General features: G+C 37.7%; 1 protein-coding gene across 2 annotated transcripts in view; it reads left to right on the top strand.

The window, feature by feature from the left end:
* The window catches only part of LOC149088766 (corticotropin-releasing hormone receptor 2-like), a 125,415-nt gene that overhangs the window by 82,314 nt on the left and 16,432 nt on the right, over nucleotides 1-26,669 (top strand). The window contains exons 2-3 of one of the 2 annotated variants that reach the window (XM_089253088.1): nucleotides 13,742-13,882; nucleotides 14,279-14,373. In XM_089253088.1, coding sequence (XP_089109214.1) covers nucleotides 13,742-13,882; nucleotides 14,279-14,373 — 236 coding nt within the window. Of the gene's footprint in view, nucleotides 1-13,741; nucleotides 13,883-14,275; nucleotides 14,374-26,669 lie in introns of both variants that reach the window. The other variant, XM_089253086.1, reaches the window with a different exon arrangement.

The raw sequence follows: 26,669 nt of genomic DNA, 5'->3' as shown, positions 1-26,669 counted from the left end.
ATTATTCATTATAATATACATTTATAATGTCGCTTATTAAAATGAAATAATGCTATCATTCGGGTAGTGTTATCACTTTTCCAAAGAACGGAACAGACCAATATCATAACATGGAAAAAAATTCGATAACAGTTATCTGGACTTAAGATAAAGTTGTCGAATTTGTTTCCCCCGCATTCTAAAAAGCTAAAATTTGTCGAAACTTATTTTCTTCTTTGTAAATTATCGTTATCAGGCTACCAGAGTATGTAGAAAAAACTAGAAGTTGTTCTCTCCTCTCTCCCTTTTTGGAAGACATTTCAGCATTTCCGTAATCTGTACGGTCTGTGGTAATCGCTATGATCCATGTACGTGTGGAGCTACTTTTTCAATGGCTTTCATGATAGTGAAAGCAAATTTATGACAAAAAATAAAGTCGTCTTCAGTTCTGCATTATTTTTTTTTCAGTTGACCATATTCGAACTTTTTTCTTTTTTCCGAGAAGCTTTGTCAATGAACTTGTTGCACATTCAAAAATGTAATTCATGATATACATTAGAGTTTCATTCTAACGCCTGACAGTTGCTGAATAAAAAAGAATCAGATTTTTAGCTTGAAGGGAAGGAAGAGAAGTCCCGTTTTTGAATTAAAAAAAAATATGACAATGAGATTAAATAATTTTGCAACCAAGTTCGTAAGGGTACGAACATGGTGCATCGTGGTTTCCGAATCAGGTAGTGGACGTGGTTTTGCCGGGAGGGTGCTCATGGTGCGAGCCGGTTTTCCGCTGCCGTATGTGGTGGCCGCTGTGGTGGTCGAGTGGTTATAGTGACGGACTCGCGATGCGAGGATCCGGGTTCGAACCCCACAGTGGTGGTCGGCTGAAGTTGGTTTTCTGTGGTTCCCAACTTCAAGGCGCAAATGTGAGCCGATCTCCCCGTTAAAAAGTCTCGCCACAGAGAGCAACAGTCCTACAACGATAAATCATTCAATCATAACACTTCACTCATAGTTAGAAAAACTGGTGGCAGATGGCAGCACTACACATAACAAGCATTACAGAGAAACAAAAAACTTCACGTCAGGTTTCACTACACGTACACGCACATTCCCGCATGTACCGATTCGTTGGGGGTTCCGCGGGGTGCATGTGTGGTGCAGCAGTAGTAGGTAGGGCCTCCAAAAAATGGCTCGGGGATCCATGATGTTCTTAAGTCAGCCACCTCGTTGGGCAATTTGCCTGTTGTGGCGTTGTATTTGTATACTTTATACTGCATATTTTTTCATATTTTCTTACTCGCCAAACGGGCAAGAGGGGAAAAAAATGCTGACGGTAAGAAAAAAAAGCAGTTTTGATTTCACTTTTGCACTCCTGGTGTTGTATTAATTTTCATCTTCAGTACAATATTCGTTGTTCATTTGGTTTCGTTTCCAGCCACAAGTAGTGCATCAAAAATTAGTTTCTTCTGCAAATTATTCATAGTTCATAGTTCACTCATAGTTTCAATTTCTCTCACAAATAAAACATTTGTTCCAATTTTTTTTTTTGTAATTATTATTTTGCTGAAAAGCAGCATTTCGGTGGTTAACCCTGAAACTTCATGCCGTATAGTGTTTTTCAAGTATGTCGATCTCTATATACACGAGAAATTTCAAATAGCCGTATAATCAAAAGTCACAAGGTGTAAGATATGAAGACCCTTGGAGCCATTCGTGCAGAAAAAGCTGACTCAGGACACTGTTCTCTCCAAATTTCGATTTCAAAATTGTCTTCACAGGATTAGCGTTGCGTGGACTCACTCACTTGCATGAACGTTATGAAATGGAGCGTTTGCCTCTCTTGCAAGTGAGGGATGACTTTATCCTTTAAAAACGTTACATATCGCTCACCTGTCTCAGAAAAATTTTGTAATTTACTGTTGTTTATTTCCTCGAAGGAAAGAAAAAGGACCAATGTGTTAAGAAGCTGTGAACCCGCACCACACTGTCACATTTCAGTCATAAATAGGTCTTTTACACAACTTGGATGTGGGCTCCCTGTTACCCATATACTGCAGTTTCGTGTATTGACACTTCCACTTAGTGGAAAGTGTGCCACAAGACATTTGAAAGTCAGTCTGCATCATCTTCAATTTTCAAGAAAACTTAATTTTTAAAATTCTCACGTGCTGTAAAGTGAGTTGGTTTCAGATCTTACATATGCTTAATTTTGTACGGATATTTCCTGAGAATAATCTTAAGAGATCGCCACCGCACTTTCATAAGAAATTCCAGTGTTTTTCACCATTTCTCACACACACCGTGAAATTGCACGTGCACTGCATTCACCCAGTGCTGATGACGATGTGCATTGTGTGTCGGCGTCGTATTCGACCTCGTTCACGAGGTGAACTTTCTTTGATCTCCCACTTCTTGGGACGATCTTCCAAAGAGCCCGTTTCTTCGAGCCTTTTCGTCATTGCCTCAGTGTTGAATTTGTCATCGGTTCCTTATGATATCGGTTATGCACCTTCCCTAAAAAAATTGATTTTTATAGTGAAAGAGAAAATTACCACATTTTGGCAAAAAAAGTGTTGATCTTGGGGAAAACGGTTTTTCAAATGGATCTCATTTTGAGTTCATTACATAATAACAAGGTTATAACATTACTCTTTACGAAGGAAAAAATGCCAATCGCGTGGAAGAAGACCATTGGACTTGGCTTCCAACGCAATTGAATAATTCCGTTCCTTCTCAGAAAGCTACAACCCAGTGCTGGGAGAAAATTTTTCTTTCGCTGGGTGTTTGACACGTAATTGACCGTTAAAAACCGGCACGTCACAAAAATTCAGAACGTTATAACTCCCTAAATTTTTGTCCTATCCTTTGAAACGGAAAATACCTTTCTATATTATTTTTCCACTAGGAATCACGCGAGCAATTATTAGGTGGTTGATAGTAACTGCCCTGTACCTATGAAAGATTTAGAGATACATAACTGTATCCACAGCTTCGGTACAATGTGACTCCCGCTTTCCTTTGCAATATGTTCGTGGTTATAAAATTCCCCCACCATGTTAATTACGAGTCTGGTTCTTTCCAGACTTAAATTTTAAATGTAAACGAGCGTAATTTACGAAGCCATCGCTATTTGCATTCAGAATGATGAGGAATAAACGATTGAGTTTTCGCTCGCCGTTCTCCATCATAAACGGTCACTTCAATTTCTAATAAGTACCTACAGTAGAGTATTACTTAAGGGGGATTTTTTTTTTCTAAACTGTTCAAAACTTTTAACGCACGTGATACTTCTGAATATTGTCATTAAATTTTTCCCATGGAAAAGTTTCGCGTCTTTTAGGTTTTGGTTTCGTCGATTTTTACCAATCGTTATTTCTGCACATCAGATTTTCCGATTTTGAAATTGAAAATTAGCATGAAAATCCATCTTGCATGAGTGTTGCAGTTTTAAGGTTATGATTCACGGCACTGCTCACCGTTTGTGACCAAACCATCGGTTTGAAACTTTCTTTTTTCTTTCGAATCTTGGGAATGACATTTCCAAATGTTTTTCATTTCACTGCGAGTTTATAATTTCATACAAGTATTTCAAAAATGTTAATTAATTATTGCAGGAGTGCCAAACAATTTGAAACTATGCGCAATGTTTATAGAGCTGCGTTTTATTATGCTAGGCTCATTTTTTAGCTGACGATTTTTCCCGGCTAGATGAAACGCTACTTTTACAGAGATGATGAGTGTTTCGGGTTTACATGGAATACTACAAGTATTGTTACGGAGAAATTATGTAAATAGCCCTTATTTATAATTTATTATGCTGTTTCCCGCCTGTAAATAGTGCAGTCTTTATCTTATGTAAAAATGAGAATTAACGTATTTCTCTGTAAATCTCGTCAAACTGGCAACAAACTCGGTGAATTTGGTGACCACTCCGATGATTTGGCAACGTCATAGCGCAAAGAGAATTATTTTTAGGGAGAAAAGGAAGGAATGGGATCGGATCTCGCGAGAGAGAGAGAGAGAATCGTGGAAAAATTTCTCGAACTTTTCTTTTGTCTCTATAAAAACGCCGCCAAAGCGGAACTGAGTAGTTTTGTTGAATATGAGATCTCTTGTATGTCAGAGAAGCCGCATGTACGGGGACTCTCTGTTTTATAGCATTTTCGCTGCTGTTATCAGTGTAAATATGTTGGTCGACTGAAGTTGTTTTTCTGTGTTTCCCAACTTCGAGCCGCGAATGCGACAGCCGACTTCTCCGTTAAAAAGTCCCGCCACAGAGATATACTGCTCTATAAATGAAATGCGAGTCTGCTTTTTCAGTATTACTAATGTGTGTGTGTGCGTGCGCCATTATTCCGTACCTTACAACTGTTAGAATGGTTGCACGCTGGAATAACTTCAGGGCTGGCGTCAGCTCGTTCTAATCACTTTGACGCAGATTTACATACGGTTTATTCTTTCCCAGGTTACATTTGCATGCATGTGGTGCTCTTTTTCTCCCGATAAATTTCAACAGGGACGGCGTTTTAACGTTTGTGGAGCGGCCGTTCCCATTCATGTTAGACCACGCATTCTTTGATAAAAATTGTTTTATTGGTGTGTACTACCACCTCTTAAAGCTTTTCCCATCTTTTCTGAATCACTCTGTATATGTTATACAGTCTACGCCACTAAATGTGATCACTCGGATTTCTGTTAACGATAACCAAATAATAATTTTTGACAAGACAAAAGGACAATTTTTCCTATTTTTATATAATTTGTTTTGGCGCAGTTTGACCAAATTGGTCCTTGCGCCAATAAATTTAAAATCCAATCCAATCCAATAATATTTGTATCTGAAAAAGTCCCATTTGCAAGTATGGTGATCATGCATCCCGTTTGGTTGAACTGGACGTATGGTAAGCGGGTATTTATAGAACGGAGAGAACAACTGTTGTTCCACTTTTTTTTATTCCATTCTGAAACACAACCTCTTTTTTTTTCATTTAAGCAAACTTCTCCATTTTTGTTATTTGTTACTATTGTTATAAGTTTTGCTATTGTTGCGGCGTTGGAATGGAACTACCTAATGTATATCACAAATTACAATTTTGTTTTAGCGTAAACAATACGTTTCATAGATCCTTGAGAAAGTCTATCGGGAATAGAAATTTGGTGAACTGAAAGAAACTGATCAAGCGCTGTAGGAAAGTGCTTTTTTTCGTCATAAATTTGCCATCACTATAGGAAGGTCGGAAGGCCATTGCAGAAGCATTCCACATTTACATGGACCATAACGAAAACTATGGATTGAATTGGAAATTAAGTACGGAAGTGTTTGCCAACAAGGGAGGGGGTGGGACAGAAAAACTTATACATAGTCTTGCAGCCGGATGGCGATACATTTTTTTTAATATTTCAATTTCAAGAAATTTACAGGGGAAAAATTGTCTGGTGAAACCTTACAGCTTCAGAATGCGCAAAAAAGGAAATCTCGATGACTATAAACAAATTTTTTCCCATGTTATGATGTTCTTTGCAAAAGTGATAGCAATATCCGAATGATAACATTATCTATCATTCTAATATGCTGTGTTAAGTGGATACGTCTCAGGTTTTTACAGGTTTTTTATAGATTTTATAGAGTTACAATTTTTACGAAATATTTTTTTCGTTTTATCACAGTCCACTTTCGATTTCCTTGACCATATGATTGTCCTGAGATATCAAATTTTACAACTAAACACCTATTCTTAAAATGTGTTTCAAGAGAGAGAACAGTAGAAATAGAGCATCAGATAAACCCCCTAGGATGCACGAATAGTCGGAGAAATGGTTCTCTCTCTGCGGATGCTTCAGGTTTTCCCTTTGAAAAATAGACGGCAAATAAATTCAGTCGTCGCAAATTCATTAAAATTTAAGAAAAGGGTGATAGAAAAACGCAAAATCTGTGTTAGAACTGGAAGTAATTTCCATCCCTTGGGAATACGTGAGGATCACGTTGTTTAATCTTTAAAAAAAAGGTCATTAATGACCAAAGGCAGACACTCAACCACTACGCTATCCCACGTTCACAAATTCCATACAGTATAAGCAAACCTGTCAGAGAATAGTGAGATAATAATAATAAAAAAAACACAGGAACGTGTGTACGCCATCTATACGTCATTTTAAGAACCGACGGTCACTAATGACATTTTTTTTAAAATATTAAATGATGTGATCCTCAACATATTCCCTAGGAATGGAAATTTCTTCCAGTTCTAACACAGATTTTGCGATCATCTTTAGCTTAGGAAGGGCTCGTAGAGGAGCGAAGATGCACGAGTGACAAGAATTGCGACTAGGAAGGAAAAAAATGCACAGGGAAGAATGCCCGCACCTAGTGAAAGAGGAAGAAGATAGAGAAAATGACTGAAGGGGTTCTGAAATGTAAAGGATGTAATGATAATGATCCCTCCACAGAAGAAGAAAAACAAGGGGGGGGGACGCGGACCAATCAGCAGATGGAGGTGAAAACAAACAGGTTTTGTTCAAATATCGCACCTCGTTGAGCGCTCTCTCTATCTTTTGTCCCTCTCGAGTTTGTGCGGTGTATAACAAAACGATAGAAATGTTCTCGTCTCTAGTCTTTATTATGCACTCCCGGACCCATTGGTCGCCTCACTATTCGCACGGCTTCAAGAGTAACAGATGTTATTAAGGCGATTTTGAAAAGCTTTTTCCTGCTAAAACATATAAAATCGTCAGCTAAAAAATGAGCATAGAACAATAAAACGCAGCATTATAAACATTGCGCACAGTTTCAAATTGTTCGGCACTCTTGCAATAATTAATTAACATTTTTGAAAACCTCGTATGACATTATAAACTCGTAGTGAAATTTCCATTCCCAAGATTCGAAAGAAAAAAAGTTTCAAACCGAATGTTTGGTCACAAACGGCTAACGGCTTGAGCAGTGTCGTAAATGATAACCCTAAAACTGCAGCAATCATGCAAGATGGATTTTCATGCTAATTTTCAACTTCAAAATCGGAAAATATGATTTTCAGAAATAACGGTTAGTAAAAAGTCGAAATACAAACCTAAAAGATGCGAAACTTTTCCACGGGAAACCTTTAATGACAATATTCAGAAGTATCATGTGCGTTTAAAGTTTTGAACAGTTTAGAAAAAAAAAAATCCCCCTTCAGTAATACTCTAATGTAGGTACTTATTAGAAATTGAAGTGACCGTTTATGATGGGGAACGGCGAGCGAAAACTCAATCGTTTATTCCTCATCATTCTAAATGCAAATAGCGATGTCTTCGTAAATTACGCTCGTTTACATTTAAAATTTAAGTCTGGAAAGAACCAGACTCTTAATTAACATGGCGGGGGAATTTTATAACCATGAACATATTGCAAAGGAAAGCGGGAGTCACATTGTACCGAAGCTGTGGATACAGTTATGTATCTCTAAATCTTTCATAGATACAGGGCAGTTACTATCAACCACCTAATAATTGCTCACGAAAATTTAGGGAGTTATAAAGTTATGAACTTTTGTGACGTGCCGGTTTTGTAACGGTCAATTACGCGCCAAACACCCAACGAAAGAAAAATTTTTCCCCCAGCAGTGGGCTGTAGCTTTTTAAAAAAGCAACTGAATTATCAAATTGCCTTAGAAGCCAAGTGCAATCCTCTTCTTTCACGCGATTGACATTTTTTTCTTCGTAAATAGTAATGTTATAACCTTGTTATTACGTAATGAACTCAAAATGAGATCCATTTGAAAAACCCTGTTAAACACGTAGAAATTACCATTCATAACTTTGAATGATCTTAGTTGCTGGTAAACATTTAGGTAAAAAAGAAAATACCCTGAATTTTATCGATTGCGAAACACAACAGCTCTTAGATTATTTCATAATTCTTGTTTGTCACCGTTCAAGAAACTCTTCTTATCATTCCCCTATAGACATGAATATAACGGAATTCTTCCATTTGGACTATCCAGGAATGTTCAAGGACAGTCTTCCTACCATCGGGTGGAAACAAATCGACGCGTTCTCCTCGAGATTCCTGATAAACACGAAACATGATTAGATTTGTCAGGATGTGTCACGCAGAAATTTTTCGCTCGACGGGAATCACGTCCTGAAAGTTGTTTGACTTTTGTATGAGTATTTATTTGTTTATACGAGTTACATAACAACGACGAGGCAAATTCGCCTAGATTGTGGAGTGAACTCATGTAGGCTATATTTGGACTACGATGATTGGTAAAAAGCCCGAATCGAAGACTGGTGAGACCTAGGTTTTACTGAGGCCTTCGTGATTTTGAAGAGGGGAAAAAACGAACATCACAGAGGCCCCGGTTTTACCAAGGCGAGTTGGTGAATGCGCGCAATACACTTCTAAACGTTTTCATTTCTGACTTTTTACCAAGTAGAAGCCCGGTTTTAATGAATCGATTAACTACTTAATTAGTAATACAGTGAAACCCCTTTTGACGGTCACCCCTCAGATGTGATCATCCCTGTTTTACGGCAAAATAAAACTATCCTATTTAAAAAAATATATTAATGCATATAGTGTTTTTTAGTTTTTTCTGTTCTCCGAACAGAATGTTCTGTTGTTTCTGTTCTCCGATACGTTCGTGATGGTGGATTAATTTCTTTGTTAATTATTGATTATCACTATTAAATAATTATAATTATGAATTAATTAGTACGCTGAAGGAACTAATACTGACTTGGTGAAAGGCGGAAACGTAAACGTTAACAAGCGTAGTTCGGGCTTTTACCAACTCGATTTGATAAAACGTGTCTTACCAGTAAAACCTAGGTTTTTACCAGTCTTCGGGGGTTTTCCGTAACAGGTACACAGATGCGGGACATACGGTAAAGTTTGCAAATAATTTTGGATAATTTTTGTTCACGGTGGTTTTGTTTATAATAAGAAATACTGTACAAATTTTAACGCCGAAATGATGAGCTGATGCTTCTACGTTTTATAGTTCTCTGGTTCAAACTTAGTTTGAACAGGCGCATGCGTGTCATGTTAATTAGATGTTGCTATGTACAGTAGTATTTCGAACTTCACAGTAAGTGAATGAAGTCTTTAGTCCTTCATCCGTATTATCCTGAAAAAAAATACCCTAAAAATAGACTCACGCATACATTTACAGTTTTCAACCAATTAAAGACACTCCCTTACAAAATTTGTATGCTTATTAAAGTTTAAAAATGTTTTATAAAAGAAGTGTAGCCATCTCAATCTGAAATTACATGAATCTGGAATACAATGCGGACGCCATACTAAACAAGTACCAAAGCCAAATAAAACTCGTTCCCAAAAATCGTCCCTCTATTTAGCTCCCCAAATATTTCATTTACTTCCTGAATTAAGAAATGAGCAACCTATGTGTTCATCTTTTTTAAAATAAAAAAAAAAATTAAAATCTTGGTTTTTAACTCAAGAAACTTTAAATTAGATATTTGACATTGTAATGTAATCATCTTTTATCTTGCATACACTGCTAAATGCCGCTTTTTTGTCCATCAACGCCATTCCTGTTGCCACTCATTTCTTAGTATTATATATATGTGTGATATTTTTCTTTCGATATTATTGATGTACCGACAAGTATGTATAAATTATTGTTTTTGAGGTTGACAAGCTTGCTTAGCCCCTAAATGTTTTGTGTCCGTGTTTTAACCGACCAAATAAAATTATTTTATGTGATTTATTTTTGAAAATTTCTGTTTTTAACTCACTTCGGAAGTTTTACAGTTGGTAAACCTCAAAAATGAATTTCAACAGACAGGGTTTGAATTATTACTAGAGGTTGAACCGTGATCTCTCAAAGCTTTAAAAAATTTCCAATTTTTTTTTCAACATCATCGAAGTGCAAATTTTTTGAATGAAAACGAAAAGAATACTTTTCTATTATGAAAATGAGCTACAGCCGCTTTCGTATTCATTGAATGTAAGACACTTCCGTGCGTAATGGCGCATACAACACTTTGACATTCATATCTATCGAGAAAATTCACTTCGAAGATAAAAAAAACAACAACACCAGAAGACGTTGCAGATTCCACCATCGAAACATGCATCTGAAGCAAAACTCTCAAAGGAACTGAGGTATTTTTTTATGCAAATTTTATTCTCTGGGAATCAGAGACGCAATCGTATATGCAAATGAAACAGTCGAATTCCAAGAAGATACTTCGAAAGGAAAATGACTTCCAGGGGGGAAAGAAACCAACAGATTCTTATTTGAGAAATACAAAGAAAAAGAACAGTTTATCCAGCTTGTCTTCCGCATTTTCTCCATCCTCAAATATCTTTCCATAGATGACAAGTTACTCTTATCTGCTAGAATAATGATCATTGTCTATATGCAACTGTCATTTCAATTGATTCGGGAAGGAAAAAAAATAAAGGAAAATTACTTATATCTGGGTTAATAGGGAAACAAAATAAAAATTCTGAATAAGGAAAGACGGGAAAACGAATAATGTAATGTGATGAAGTGGTCTCTTAATTCAGTGTACTGCAAATATTAAGCCGAAATGAGAAACGTGACCATCATCTTCAAGAAGGTCTTTCCGTCGATTACTTTGGCTGGCCAGCAAAAATTAACTTGATGAGGAAAATCACGTTCTAACAGATGAATGCGAGATATTGCCGGGCAAACATATCTTATCGTTACTTAGACCGGAAAATGAGTTTTCTACGCAGAACAAGTTGTTCTCATCAGTATTCTATTTTTTTTCTCTATATCCGGTATATATACAAACGAATAAACAGAACTCACGTGTCTGAAGAATAGATATTATTTTACCGAGAATCGGGTCAGGAAGTGTCCACAAACCTTTCGCCAACCATAGGTATCATAGTGATATCAATATTGGAGATTCATTAACCCTTACAGCAGCAATCCCGAGGTATCTCGTCTGAATTGATCCGATTTATTTTGTTAATACGGAAACATCTCAGGTTCTTAAAACGCTCTTATTCCCACTTTCCGAGCTCAGATATTGTTGTAAGTTTTCTTTTCCTGGTAACAAATGTTCCTGCTCCCCCTCCCCAGTCCTGTCCATCAGCCGCTATGGTGGTCGAGTGGTCATAGTGACGGACTCCGGGTTCGAACCCCACCGTCGCCATAGTGGTGGTTGGACTGAAGTTGGTTTCCTGTGGTTCCCAACTTCGAGGCAAAATGCGAGCCGATCTCTCCGTTAAAAAGTTTCGCCACAGAGAGCAACACGCCTACAACAATACAATTATTCAATCTTAACCCATAGTTGGAAAAAAATTGGTGGCAGCACACTACACATAACAAGCATTACACAGAAACAAACTTCACGTCAGGTTCACTATACATACACACACATTCCAACATGTACCAATTCGTTAGAAGTTCCGCAGAGGAATATGAACGAGGTGCATGTCTGATTCAGCAGCAGTCCTGTCCATCAACTGCCAGTGGGCGGAGTTAGCTTTTATTCAAAGTATGATAATAGAATTAGAGAGATCTTTCCCTTCGGGGTAGTATACTATTCAGAGCGCACCAGCAATAAATAACAATAAACGAGAGTTTTTATCTCTTCCTTGTTTTTGTTGTTATTATTATTATTATTGTTACTTTGTGTTGGGGGGGGGGGAAGCATTTATCAGCTCACGCAATCGGAAAAAATATATATTCTTCTTGAAAATAGATTTCTATTTCAAGAAGGTTTCTTTGATTTCTACTGTGGCAGTTATAATGCGGATCAGGAATATTTTAAAAACCACTTAAAGGGTTAAGGCACACTAATCAACAGAAGAAGACACGGTAAAATTCATCCATCTTCCGAGAAGTTGTCATAGGCTTCCAACTGGTGTTCCGCTGAATCCATTGTCACGGTACCCTCCGTGGCGTATTTAAGGGTGGAGGCCGTGCTTGGCAGGCTATAGCCTAGAGCGGCAAATTTGGTGCCCTATAAATCCGTCTTTGTCCAGGCAGGTCAGTGAGTAACCAAAAGAGTGACCTGAAGAGTTTGCAAGTACGTGAGTGAACAAAAGAGTTTGCAAGCACGTGAGTGAACAAAAGAGTTTGCTCTCAGCATATGGGAAATTTCTTACGAGTGGCCATCACTATATGTTAGTGAGCGCACTGATAATTTAGATACTTTACACCCCAGATGGCGCTTTTACTGCCTACTCAGCACGTGCGATGCGACAAACAAAAACCATTTGCCAGCATCCGCAGAAGTGCGTGCTTTTTTAGCTTAAAACCGACCGTCTTTTGACTGTGTGTTGCTTCATATTTTATTAGTTCGTTGGGAAATATTTTTATTGAATTTTTTCAAACCAAGAAGGCAGTTCTCAACCGTTACGGCTGCAATCCCGAGATATCTCGTCTAACTTGATCTGCTTTATTTCGGAAATCCCGAACTATCTCGGGATCTTAAAACTCTCTCATATCGGCAATCCTGATCCCTCATACTGTTGTAGGTTTTCTTCTCTTATAATAACATGTTTTCCTTCTCTCCCCCCGTCCTGTCAATCAGCTGCCAGTGGGCGGAGTCTCATTAAAAAAAATCTCGCCACAGAGAGCATCAGACCTACAAAGGTGCAATTTTTCAGTCATTACACTTCAGATCGTAGTTAGAAAAATTCATGCAGATGGCAGCTCTAAACGTAAGAATTACGCAGAAACAAACTTAACGTTAACTTGAACACAAACACGTGCATTCTGGTACGCACCAATTCGTTGGAAATTCCGTAAAGAAATGTGTACGAGGTGCATGTACGGGTGCATAGTAGTAAGAAGTGGGCGAAGTCAGCTTTTTTTTTTCAAAGTCTGGTATCAGAAGGGGAGATTATTTTTTCGTGTTTGGGGGGGAGAGGAGCATTTCTCATCGCTCACAATAAAAAAAAAGAAGTTCTTGAAAGTCGGTGGCAATTTCTAGAATGTAGTAATTTGTAATGTGGCAGTTGAAATGCGTATCGGCAAAATTTTATAAAAGCCGTTTAAAGGCTTAATTAAGTCTGTGCGACGGGTAAGACGACTCATAAATGATGTTTGATCATTTTGGTTGCACCACGGCCATTTTCTGTAAACGACGGGTAATTAGACCGGGACCTACAATTTATCGTGGATTCCAAACGGTAGAGCGTTCTTTTTTTTTAACCATACCGACCGAGAGGTTGGTGCTCTAACTTCTCGGTGTGGGACTTCCTGCATTAGCAATCTTTTCCTGGGAGCATGTTGTCTCCGTTTCTGTTGTACCTCCGCGTCGGGAAAGTTTCCGACAAGGACAAATCGGTTACTCAACTCGCCGCACCTCTAAACATCCTTTAAACATCCTTTGTATCTTATCTGGGACCCACAAATGATAAATGAAATTTTTATTTACTTGAAAATTTTGCGTGCTAAAACAAAAAGTTTCTTTGGGAAACTGTTCATGCTATGAGTGAGGATTCTTCAACCGTAGACGGGAACCTTACGGGACACCCCGTACCGTAGAAAAAAATTCAAAAAAATTCAGGGTTCCGCGGAACTGCCCCGTAGTCTTCAATGGTTCCACGAAAGCTTTTACGTCGGAAACCCCTCTGGTCTACATCAACGAAATAAAGTTGGCTTTGCGTTCCGTATCGTCGATGATTCGATTTATATTTTAGTCAATATATTTGTAAATTTGATAATTTAGAAAATTATATTTGGCTAATTAATTATAATTTATGTTATAAAATTATATTTGGCTCAAAATAGCTCGCATAATCTATTGTTTGTTTTATTTGCAGCTCCATTTTGCGAAGCGGTTTGGGATTCCTTTTACTGTTGGCCAGCGACGCCGGCTAACGAAGTGGTGTCGAGACCATGTTCTGTAATATTTTCATCGTACGATGTCAATTTTGTAGAAGGAAGCCATCCCGCTCAGAAAGGTAAGAATTTATATACTGATAAATTGGTACAAGTCGACGAATACTACGAATAATATAATCGCTGTAATGCATATTTCATGTTAAACATGTTGATGGTAGGATTAGTAGTAATGTTACGGTGTTATAATGACTTCGAGAACAAAAGTAGGTTTTAGAACGTTAATCTGATCAAAATAATGGCCGTAGAGAGAGATTATAATTATACTCAAGTTTCCAGTTCGCGCGTATGTGTATATGACTGAGAAGTTTGAAGTTCTCTGCTAATTACAATACCGCTCAGTTAATCGGCTTATTTCTGTGTACTGATTTTTTAATTTAAGTTTTTATACAATGTTTGCCTTCGAAGCTTAAAATGACATGTGATAAATAAAAATAAGAGGATAATCTTTGCAGTAGCATCAGCTCATAGAGTATGCGGAGAAGATGGAAGATGGCTTTGGGGCAACTGGACCAATTACACGGAATGTTTGGATCTCTTGCATGGAAAAGAAGTGAGTGGTATTTCACTTCTATGGAATGGTTCAAAATCGAATTTTAGCTATTGGCTGCATTGACTTAGTAATGCCATTATAATTTTTTTTTTAGAATTTCTTAACGAAATTATTTCGTCTCAGACGAAAGATCTATTCTTTATTTTGATTTGAAAGTGTGAGTGTACTGTGTCCCGATTACAGCTGAAACATAATTATCTTTTACAGAAATAAAGTATCCATAAAAGCATTTTCGACTCTATGGATCGCAACCAAACTGCTAAGATTTCTCGCATTTCATTCAAGGGTTGTCAAGACCTATAAAGCTTGAAAATGTCGGTTTTCCCAAAGAAAAATTATTTTACAAAAATATTTCATGCAAAAACTTTATTTGCTTGTAAATCTGTTAGTTGCTTCTTTCAAAACAAAATAAATAAGTAATGAATGACGCAGTGTAAAGAAGGGGTGGCCAACCCGCGGCATGGCGTGGTATAAGGACCGGTACGCAAACGCTTTTTGGAAGGAAGGTAAAGACATTTTATTCCGTTTTTCAAACAACTAAAAAATTCCCTCCAACTCTTGAACAATTCTTTTGTTATGAATGATGGTCTTGTTAGCTGCCAAAGCTATATTTAGTATGGTAGGCACTCTTAAAATAACAATTATGTAGGACTTACTGTTCAATGCGATTCTGTTCAGTTTTTCATCTTTGCGCATAGTTGTTGTACACGTCCCATTCGTACGAGTTTCAGGATCGTCCGCGTGAGGCGGCATGCATTCTACAAACAATTACATTGTACGTGTATCCATGAATTCTTTGGACGTGAGGGGGGGGGGGGCTAAGCCATCTTACAAAGTTTACTGGAGAAGAGTCCAAGCACCTTGAGTTCATTGCATTTTGGTGAGTTCGGACATATTTTCCTAAATTTATCACTTTTACCGGCGATTATGCATAATACCCAAGCTTCGCGTCGTTGGTGATGATTCGTGCTATATGATATACTATACATCATAATTCATACATGTATTGCATCATGATATCGGTGTACGATCGTAAAATTTGTAATAATTATATAGGGATACGATCGTAAAAATTGTTATCATTATGTCGGTGTCCGACTATATTCATTATCATCACACATACTTTACCACCAGACATGACCCAGGCTCTGTCCCTTAGGGGATATAAGCCAGACCATCACACATACTAGACTCATTCGGAATTTTTATTTTCATATGTATCAAATTCACTAATTTATTACACTATGGTATTATGCATAATCACGGATAAAAATGATGAATGTCAAGTATTTATCAACTTTACCAACGACACTTGGATGTTATGCATATTCGCCAGTCAAAGGGATAAACTGATCAAACTTACCAAGACGTGAGTATGCATAATAACCGGCTATTATGTTTAATTACCGATTTATCACATTCAGCGTAACATAACACATAATTCATTATTTTCGATTTTCCAGGAAAAATTGACAGATTGATACGAAATTTTAGTATTTGATTTCCACATTTGATTATTTTTCAAAGTTATTTCTGAAAAAAAAATTGACTTCAGCGGTCATGATACCCCTTTAATGTCACTTTTTGAGCAGGTTTCCGATTCAAAGATTTTTATGGACTTATCGCCCAACACACATGGCAGAGATTTTAAGCAAACCGATTACTCTTACATAAACGAGGGATTGCCTTGAAAGATTAGGAAGGATTTTCGACTCGGATTCCAATCCGAAATAAATCCATATGGTATACGAATTTGGTACTGTAGAGGAATCCTCTTCGTTTGAGATTAATATAACACGCGCGCGTTATGGGTATATTACACACACAACAATCCCCATATCCCGGAAACCGTCTCACGCTCATGATTCGGATTCCCAAGAGCGCAATCCGGATTCCCAGAACCGACATACGGGAAACCATGGAGACTTTGAAACTCATTAACCAAGTGTTAGCGGCTCGATTTGCTTCGGAATCCGGCAGAACTCGTGTTTATAAGAGATATGCAAGTCACAGCCATTAATATTTAAACGAATGTGGGAAATGATAAATGGTAGTGATGGTGGTGAATAATGCAGAATGAAAAATAAATAAATAAAAAAGAAACAATATCGTCCATTTTCTTGGGAAAAGAAGCAAATAATGCATCCACCCGACATTAAAGAAATATTTTATCAGAAGATGATGTCATTCTCCGCTATTACAACGGAGGTTTCGACAGCTGGTTGATGCGAAGGTAAATCCAGGAAAGAAAATTCAACCGGCCTTGCGGGCAGCCCAACCCAAGTTCGCCCATATACCGCGTGAGCGCCCTACACCACTAGACGAAAAAGCCAGCGAATCCTCTTTCCATAGAACTCGTGCGCAGCTGAACGGGGCAGTACATGGACAACCAGACCTTCGCCCACTATCAACTACTACTACTCAACCGTACATGCACCTCGTACGCATTTCTTTACAGAATTTCTAACGAATTGGTACATACCAGAATGCATGTGTTCGTGTTGTGAACTTGACGTGCAGTTTGTTTCTGCGTAAGGGGCCGTTCAAGTACTACGTCAGCAATATTTCATACATTTTTGACCCCCTCCCCCCCTTGTCAGCAAACTTTTGTCATCTTTGCCCCCTCCCTGCTCCTATCACGTATTCGTGGGATCAGAGACTGTTCACAGGGAGGAGGGACATAAGAGGGCTCCTGCCCTCCCCCCAACGATAAAATAATCACTTTTTTCAAATGAATTTTTTTTTTTTTTTAAACCAAAACTTCGAAAGAAAATACTTTTATATGTTATTATAATCAATATCTGTTAATTCCAACGCTATTTGAATGGTAAGAACTCAGAATTTATTTTTAAGAAATTCATTGTGACCCACCCTCTAAGCCATATAATGATAAATCCTCGGTCCGTGGACCAAATGTGGCCCGAGGGGGGGGTTTTCTGATGTGGCCTGCCCCCCAAACCTAATTTTGTAAAAATTAACTAAGCGGCACCTTTACAGATCGCTGAGGTGACCCATGGCACAATTCCAGTGTATTTAGGCGGCCCGTCGCACATTTTCATATCGCTGAAGTTGGTCTGTGGCGGATTTTTCAGATCGCAGAAGGAGGCCTGGGCACATTAACAGGTCACGTAAGTGACCCGCGACACAGTTCCAGAACACTTAAGCGATCCGTGGCACATTTAGAGATCAATTGAGTGAGATTTGGCACAGTTCTGGAGCACTTAAGCGACCCCCAGTGGGATTCTACATCACTTAAGTTACCCCCGATAAACCAGTCACGGCCCAGGCTCTGTCCCTCAAGGGATATAAGCCTTTTACCCTTGCGGGTTGGGTCGCGCTGGGGAGAGTCAGGGGTGCCGGGCCAAGACGCCCACCGGAGGGTGTCCGAAAGGCGCCCCCTCCCGGCACCCTCAACCCTCTGTCTAAGACACTTGCTGCAAGCGCAAGGCCTGGTCTTCAGGGTGTTCTGCGATCTGCGACAGCATCTCCCCCACCCAGGCAGCCATCCCGCCCCCAGGAGGAGCCCACAGACCCGAGCGACAGCCCGGGACGCCCCCACCCGAACCACCGAGACCCGATCCCAAGAATCCCCCAGAAAATTGTTTATTCGTTTCATCAGAATACAGTTTGTACAGCTATATACAAAAGTTTTTCCCCACAACGCTCTCGCGACATTTTACACTTGGGGCGCGGCTTTTATTTCTTGTCTTTTAGGTTACCCCCGGTACATTCCCAGATCAATTGAGTGATTCGCGGCGTAATTACGGTTCACTTGAATGATGCGTAGCACGGTTCGAGAGCACTTAAGCGACCCAAACACATTTCTGGATTACTTGTATCCGCGAAACACGAAATATTTAGAGATTACTAAAGTGGCTCTCTAGGAGACTTATCAGTAGGGAGATTGTTTGTTCAGGTGCCCACAAATCACAGTTCAGGGGATGCCATAAAAAATATTTCATAGTTTTATAAAGGGGGGTTGATGATGTAAGCATCATCCAAACACCCTCTCCCCTCCCCTCTTGTCATCAGAAGTGAGCAAATCGGAAAGCCCCTCAACTCATCGATGCTGACGTAATACTTGAATGACCCTTAACGTTTGTTATGTGTTATGCTGCCATCTGCCATCAATTTTTCCAACTATGCATGAAGTGTAATGATTGAACAGTATACCGTTGTAGGAGTCACAGATTCTTGAATGGACTCTAGGAATATCGATTGAACTCACTGATTTGAACCTTTTCTGTTTTCTACACTTTAGGATATCTTTCGTTTTACGAACTATTTCGGGTTGTACAAGTATTATGTTTGCCCTTATGATATTTTATACTTGCCGTTATGACTCTCACCAACATTTTTAATAGCTTGTTAAAACTTTGTCACTTCCCGAAGATATGGAAGCTTTCAGTAATCAAACCTATCCACAAATCTGGCTCTAACCCTCTCATAGCCAAAAATTTCCGACCGATCAGCCTTCTAAGCAATATATCTAAGCTGTTTGAACGTATTCTTCTTATACGATTCAATAACTATCTCGAATCTTCTAATTTTCTTCGTCCTGAGCAGCATGGATTCAGAAGAAACCACTCCTGTGTCACACAGCTGCATCGAGTCGTAGAATTTGCAATACAAGCCTTCAACCACAAGGATTTCACCTGCGCAATGTGCTTGGACATTAGCAAGGCGTTTGACAAAACGAATCACGTAACTCTGTTGGCCAAGCTTGTTGAATACGGTTTTCCTGACCACTACGTGTTGTTCTTCAACAGCTATCTTAATGACAGGCATTTTCTGGTAAAAAATGGAAATGCTTGTTCTTCTGTTCGTCCAATAAGAACCTTGGTTCCCCAAGGATCAGTTCTTGGGCCTCAGCTCTTCTCCATCTACATCAATGACTTCCCTGCCCCCCAAATGGGCATACTGGGACTCTTTGCGGATGATGCAATTATTATCACCAACAACAGAAAATCTGATAAATGCAGAGAAAATCTTCAGGAGACTCTAGAGGAGGTTGAAGACTGGTGTGAGGATAATGCTGTCGAGCTTAATCATGCCAAGTGTCAGTTCATCTGGTTAACAAGAAGAACCAAATTCACTAGAGCACCAATCTACCTGGGCAGAGAAGCCATAAGACCTGTGAAGGAAGTGAAATATTTGGGATGTATTCTAAACCAATCATTATCCTTCGTTCCGCAAATAAATCACGTAAGAACTAAGGCTACCCAAACCATGGGAATGATGTCACGCATTACATTTCCAAGTGCAAGACTAACTCTTAAAAACAAAGTCATATTGTTTAAATCAATCATTAGACCTATCATGACCTACGCCGCCCCAGTATGGGCTCATGTTTCAAAAACCAACATGCAGCGTCTGCAAAGTCAACAGAATAAAATACTGAGAACTCTTGTGCGTGCACCAAAGTACATCAGAGGGGCTGACATTAGAAAAGACCTGAAGATTCCAACCATCCTCAGCTACATCCAACAAATCTCAGAGGATCACTTTGAAAGGATGAGGAACTCAGAATACGAGCATCTGAGAGAGCTGGTCGATAACAACCCACGTGAAAGACTAAAATTTCTTAGGCCTCAAAACGTGCTACACGTGCCATGGTCGGTGCGTTAGGGTCTGAACTACTCAGCTGTATAATCTTTGTCTATCTATCATAATATTTTTGTACTTTTAATTTGCCATCGAAATAATCGATCAACTCTATTGCATAGAGTGGCATTGTGGTTTGAAGTACATGACTGATCTTGCACTGCACCAATTTGTATAATTTCGGCTAACACATTTGTTTTTCTATGACTTCTTTTGTTTGTTAGATTTATTTTTTATTATTATTTTCTCATTAGTGCATTATGTAGCGTTTTGGTGAATTGTACATAAGTAATTTCATTTTTGTGTCCATTATAATATACATTTATCGCATAATATGTATGTGTATATATGTGTGTGTGTGTATATGATATGTATATATATAATTTTTTTTTTTTTTTAACTACTATTGATTTTACTGATCAACTGCTCTATTGCATAGAGTGGCATTTTGGTGAAGTTTGGTTGATCTTTGTGTATTTTACTATTCTGATGGTAGCATTTATCGGACTGTATGTGATTTTTTTTTTTTTTTCTCTATTAACTTACAAGCACTTCACATCTACACAAACACGCACAAACTTGTCTATAACCCTCTTCATAGCTAGCAAGAGCAGTCTGTAAGTCGCCAGGCTGCCCCTTTGGGCTGGGCAGCGACGAGAAAAATTAAATTCTGTCTGTCTGTCTGTGATATTTTATACTATACTGAAGCCGGTGCCACAACTAGAGAGGGGGGGGGGGCAATTGCCCTAGCAGACAAAAGTTAGGGTATGGAATGTTTTAGGTAGGTTTTATATAACACCATTATAAAATTACGGAATTTTTTGAATTAGTTGGGGCGGCACAATCATGTTTGCCCCAGGTGACAAAATAATGCAAAAAACCCTAGTTACGTCCCTGACTGAAGCAACAGCATATTTCTTCAATCTCTGAACATGAAATACACTACTCTGCACGGTATTTACTTCTATATTCATGTTCAGAGATTGAAGTAAATATCGTGCAGTGTATTTCGTATCAGGCTGGCGATAATTAAGTTAGAGCGATAAGTAAAAGCTAAATTGGGCGCGGTAGCCCAAGTCGATAAGATGCTCGCCTAAAGTACCAAAGGATGTTTAGAGGTGTCGCGAGTTCGATACCCGGTTCGTCCTTGTCAGAAAACTTTCTCCTGACAGGGGGAGGTACAACAAAAAACGGCGACTTGACCGCAGTAAAAAAATTGCTACCGCAGGGAGTCCTCCATCGAGGGGTTAGCGTACCAACCTCTCCATGAATATAAAAAAAAAGCCTGCCGTTCGGAATCGGCAATAAATTGTAGGTCACGGTCTAATTAGCCCTCGTGTGCAGAAAATGACCGTGGTGCGACAAAAATGATCAATAAAAGCTAAATTTTTGTTATTGCTATCAAATTTCTGGGCAAAACACGTGTGCTGCAGTGAAAATCATGATTTTAATCTGAGGGCTTGCGTGCGATACTAGTGCAGCGTCTGATTCGACGCTTCTAGACTGGAGCTACCCGATTGGTCTATTCGAATGTTCTTAGAATTCCCGCTCGAAATGAATTTTAGCCACGGCGCTGCGATCGGTGGTGTAGATTTATCATCATTTACTAATGTATTTTTGAAAGCTCGGATACATGTGCCTTCGTAGAAATCTAAATCAACTGGGGACTTGACATTGCGAAAACCTCTTGCTTCCTGAAATTTATATCCATGGCTCTTGTGCCAATAGTAAGCGGTGATGGTCGATTTTTCACATTCCTGATCCTTAACAGAACGAGCATGCTCATTTATTCTTGCTTTTACGGTTCTCCTTGTCTGTCCTATATAACCAAGAGGGCAATCATAACATGGAATGTAATAAATGCCCCATTGTTTATTCTGTAGTATAGCATCTTTGGAGGCTGGAAACCTATGTTTTTAGTAGGCACATCTACGGTTATTAGGTTAAACTTTTTTAGAATCGGTTTACCTAGAATGAGACTATTGGATCGTAATCTATTTAAACTAAGCAGACGTATTTTTTCCGCTAAGCAACCGGCAGTTAAGATTTGGTAATTAATCCAAGAGGGATTCTCGGTAAGCGTAATAAGTGGTTAAATATCTTTTCCTCTGCTCATTGGTATCGTAATGCATTAGAAGTTTGTGTATTTTACATGTATTTGCCTTATTCGTTGGTGACTTCTTAATATCCTTGGGCAAAGTTGATCCACTCTTCCATAGTTATTACTCTCGAATGTCGAAGCGTTACGGTGAACTGTATATCCGTTGTAACATGCATTTAATTTACGTAATATCAGTCGGTACAGCACGCATAAACCTAGCAGCTGGAATTTTGTATAAAATTGAGTTCAAGAACAACTTTTTTCACCCCCAAAAGTAAGAGCCTTTACTATGCAAATACGTACTTCCCCATCCACACAAACTCGGACGGAAAAACAATAAAACAGTCAACACTAAAAGTCACGTACTTCACGGACAAAATAAACACAAAAGTAGACTCACATCTCTTTACATAAAAGGTACCACATGCATAATTCCGGTTTAAAACACAACCAAAAATGTCAAAACGTTAATTTTAATTTCAACTTAAAAAAAATCTTTGTCTATCTTTTCTCGGTCCATAATTACAACTCTCCCAAAGTTATTTTATTTTTTTGCAGCATTTTTTTCCTACTCTAATTATGCACGTAAATATTCATCAAGAACGCATTTAAAACTGTCATCTGAGTAAAAAAATTTTGAAGTTTGTTCAACTCATTGTTTTCCCTTTAGAGTGTAAAAATTTTACTTCCGAATTTTTTTTTTTCGCTTCAAATTAAAGAAGTCAAAACTCATTATGGTATGAGTTAGTTTATTTTAAGAACTCGGTGCATGTCGAATGTTTGCCTTCTCTTCGTAAATATGGTCTCAATTTTTTCAAAAATATTCACGTTAAGAATAACGTGAATATTTTTTTTTCTTCACTTCTTTGGCAGTCTATTTTCCTAATTGGTGCTATTAATTGACACGTGTTTTCGTAAAAGTAAATATTTTCCTATTTTTTTCATGAGAAGAAAAAAAAAAAGCATTTTTAAATATTTTTGTTTTCTAAAATTAGTGTAAGCATCAGCTTTCATTATAATTTTCTACCTCTTTTTTTCTCTTATACTTTGATATTTCGTTGTTTATGATTTGTTATTCTTTGGGGTGGGAATTTTTTTTTCTTATTGTATCAGTAGTTTGAGTAGTAATTAGTTGATTACACTCTGGATTGGTTGATGGAGATTGCAGTAAATGTGAGAAGTATATGGTGGTAATAATTGGAAAGTTTTTAATTATAAATTATCGATATCATAGCATAACTACTGCGCGGAAAAGCATTTTAAAGGACAGAAAATATTTTTGGCCATCGCCGATCATTGCAAAATAAGTCCTCAATTGTTGCTGAATGGTTAATAACTGCTTACCATTAAAAAATTGCCAATCATTACGGAATTTAGGGCATAACTACTAGTTTACATTAAAAACATCTACAGCAAAGGTTCTTGGCCCTTTGGGCCCCCATGAATCCCATTAAACATGTAGGACAATAACATGTAGGTTATCTCCCCCTACCCTGGCAATGAAATGAATAGCCATGAACCACTTGACAGAATAATATCTAGTCTATAAAAGAACAATGAATCAATTGTTACGTCATTCAAGCTCACACGGACCGCCTGAAACCTCTCCAAGGACCACTGGCCAAAAACCCTTGTTCGATAGAAAATCACTGTGCGAATCTGCAGTTAATGAGAAAAAATTTCTCAAACAAAGCGCAAAACTGTTGAAGAAAAGCAAATAAAATATTTACATTTTTAGTTATATAGTGTTTACAAGGTTTATTTATGAAGTAAAGTTTGTATAACGTTTTAAGTAACCACGACTTTTTCGGGTTTTAGTTAAGATTCAAGCTGGTGTCGTTGAAAATACTGTACAAGTGAAAAAAACGGTACATTTTTTCATTGAAATTATCCAAAAATGCTCAAAATACGAGAAGGTTTCATTAAATACGGTATACCCCGTAATTTCCCGCAGAGCAAACAAAACAATTTTTTTTTTCTTGGATATGCTACGATATTAGACCATTGACATTAGACCATGCTTTGTTAAAAGTAACTACACTTATTATGCGGTGTTTTATATTTGTCATGCATACCTGAATTCTCCCATGTCCTCACAAATGTGAGCGTGGTTCGTATGTTTTTCTCAATCAATCAACCTATATGTGTGGTATTCACAAAGGGAGAAATTACAGTGAAATAGAAGGTAAAAAAAATCATCGTGATCGACATGTCTCTTATTGGTAATCATAAATTTGAAAAATGAGATGTGTAAATTAGATTAGTCATCATAAACAATAAATTATAATTAATGAAAAAAAGACAATAGTTCTAACACTCAAACTGGTTCTTACATTTGTCCTCACAACTGATTCTTACAGTTTTCGTTTCTGCTGATTCTATAACATTTGTCCTAACAACTGATTCCATAATACTTGTTCTCACATTTGATTCTAAATCACAAAATATCGCGAGAAATTCGTCAAACACTGGTTATTATTCCATATCAGAGCATTCCATCTTATAATTGACGAGCACTTTATATACGAAACTTTATGTAAATTTGCGGGTCTCGTCATTTTTTATTAGCTTTAAACTGGTATCTCTATAACAATATGAAATATTATGTTATGATTTATAATAGGTATATCTTTTCGTTTTTTTTCAGTACAGAGAAATTTTTTCCATCGGAATATTATGTTTAAATATATTATGAGATTATCTTGATATCCATCATCTTTCTCCGCTAATGATTTCACATTCTTGTTAGTTTAATCAACTCGCGTAGCTCTCATCATAATGAATGCTCGTCATACCGAGAACTAACAACGAACGAGATAAGGTTCAAAAGAGTGAAAAACTCATGGCATAACGAGGGCCTCCATCGTAAATGAGTTTGGAAAACAAATTTGGGATATGAGAATCTGTAGTTACATTAATGATTATAAATTTTTAATCAGGAAAAAAAAGGGATTATTCTCGGAGCCTGAATGTGTGTGTGTGTGTGTGTTATATGAGCATCATTGTGTTTTCAAAGAACAAACTTTAACGTGGAATGAACATCTTGGCTTGCAATTACAACAGAATAATATTTTGGTTGGGATATGGCCCCTCTCTCTCATTATCGACTGGATTATTAATTATTGATAAAAGCGAATTGATGATGATTAGAAATTTCAAAATTTTTGAAACTTATACTGTACCATGAACACGGTCTACATTGCCCCGTGATGTCACTTTGTCCCAAAATGAAAAAAAAAAAATGATTGAAACGCGCGTGGTACAAGCTGATTACTTCAGGTTCGCATGGCAGCAGGTGATTCCACCAGGTCGAAGCACTAGTTAGGCAAGCCCACCTTCGATGGAGTTTTAATATTCGCCGCTAGGTTGCAGCAATGCTGTTTTATAACCCTGTTTAATACACGTTCCTTGTCAAAATTTCGTTTTTCCAAGGAATCCAGTAAATGTTTAAGGCCGGTGTTACACTATAAACATTTTCTAAAAGTCCTTTGCTAAATAAAACTTGAAAAATTCAACCAGTAAGACTATCGGTTGCATTTGCTCGAATGTAACCTATGAGCTTATTGGGTGGATTTTTTGAGTTTTATAAAAGGGATTTTATCAAACTTTTACAGTGTAATACCGGCCTTAGTTTCGGGAAGTACCAAATTTTAAGGCCAATATCACATTCTGATTAAGAACATATAAAATGCTTTTGATGAGAACTATCAAGGTCTTTTGATAAAAATGCATAGATCAGAAAATTGTACTTGTAACTCCAAAAAAAAGGGAAAAAAAGTATCGGAAAATGGTTGAGCCGACAAGTCTGTTGAGAAAAATTGGCCATCGGAGTCAACTCCGCCAAAAAAACACGTGGAAACGCACTCTCTAAGGCAGTGGTTCTCAACCGGTTCTCCGTGCGGACTTCCAGGAGCTCCGCGGCCACTCGAAGAAAAAAAAAACCAGTAAATTTGAAAAAAAAAATAATTATAAATATTTTTGAATAATAAAAATAAATCAGTAACTTTGATGAGAATAAATAGAAAATAGCCACAGCTCCGCCTTAGAAGTTATATACCAAAAAGGGCTCCACCAGTCAAAAAAGGTTGAGAAATGCTGCTCTAAGGGGAAAAGGAGATATTGTAGCAGTTGTTTGGAAGTAAAAATATTTTTTGGGACTGGCTATGAGTGTAGCAAAAACTGTTGTGGATTACAGGGAGCCAACAAAGAAAAAATCTTTGAAGTGGCCAACGGAAAAAAAAATGACACGTTTTTCTACAAATGGTCTAATATCGCACAAGTGATCAAGGCTTTAAAATTATTGAAAAGGGAACTTCTTCTTGTGTGAATATTGTGTAGCCAACAATCGATCACTTCCATATCACTTCAAGCATGCTCCCCTGTGTCTTAAAATACTAGGAATATTTGATGTGGGATAAAGTTATCCTAACTTATTTGTTACTTTGGCCCGAAATAAAAATAAATAAATTTCATAAAAATAAGGAAGCAAATTTGTTATATCGCAGTCTTTTAGAGAAAGGCTTGAACTACTTAAAAATTACATCTCTGTATTTTTTAATTGTTATTTCCTACCATAAGATTAAGTGAAAAG

Source organism: Pholcus phalangioides, unplaced genomic scaffold (genome assembly GCF_987345545.1).
Source record: "Pholcus phalangioides strain wild (caught in Gottingen) unplaced genomic scaffold, Ppha-v1.0 ptg000003l_1, whole genome shotgun sequence".
In the NCBI taxonomy this organism is placed as follows: Eukaryota; Metazoa; Arthropoda; class Arachnida; order Araneae; family Pholcidae; genus Pholcus; species Pholcus phalangioides.
The sequence above is the reverse complement of the archived record's forward strand: the minus strand, read 5'-3'. Positions and strand labels throughout refer to the sequence as shown.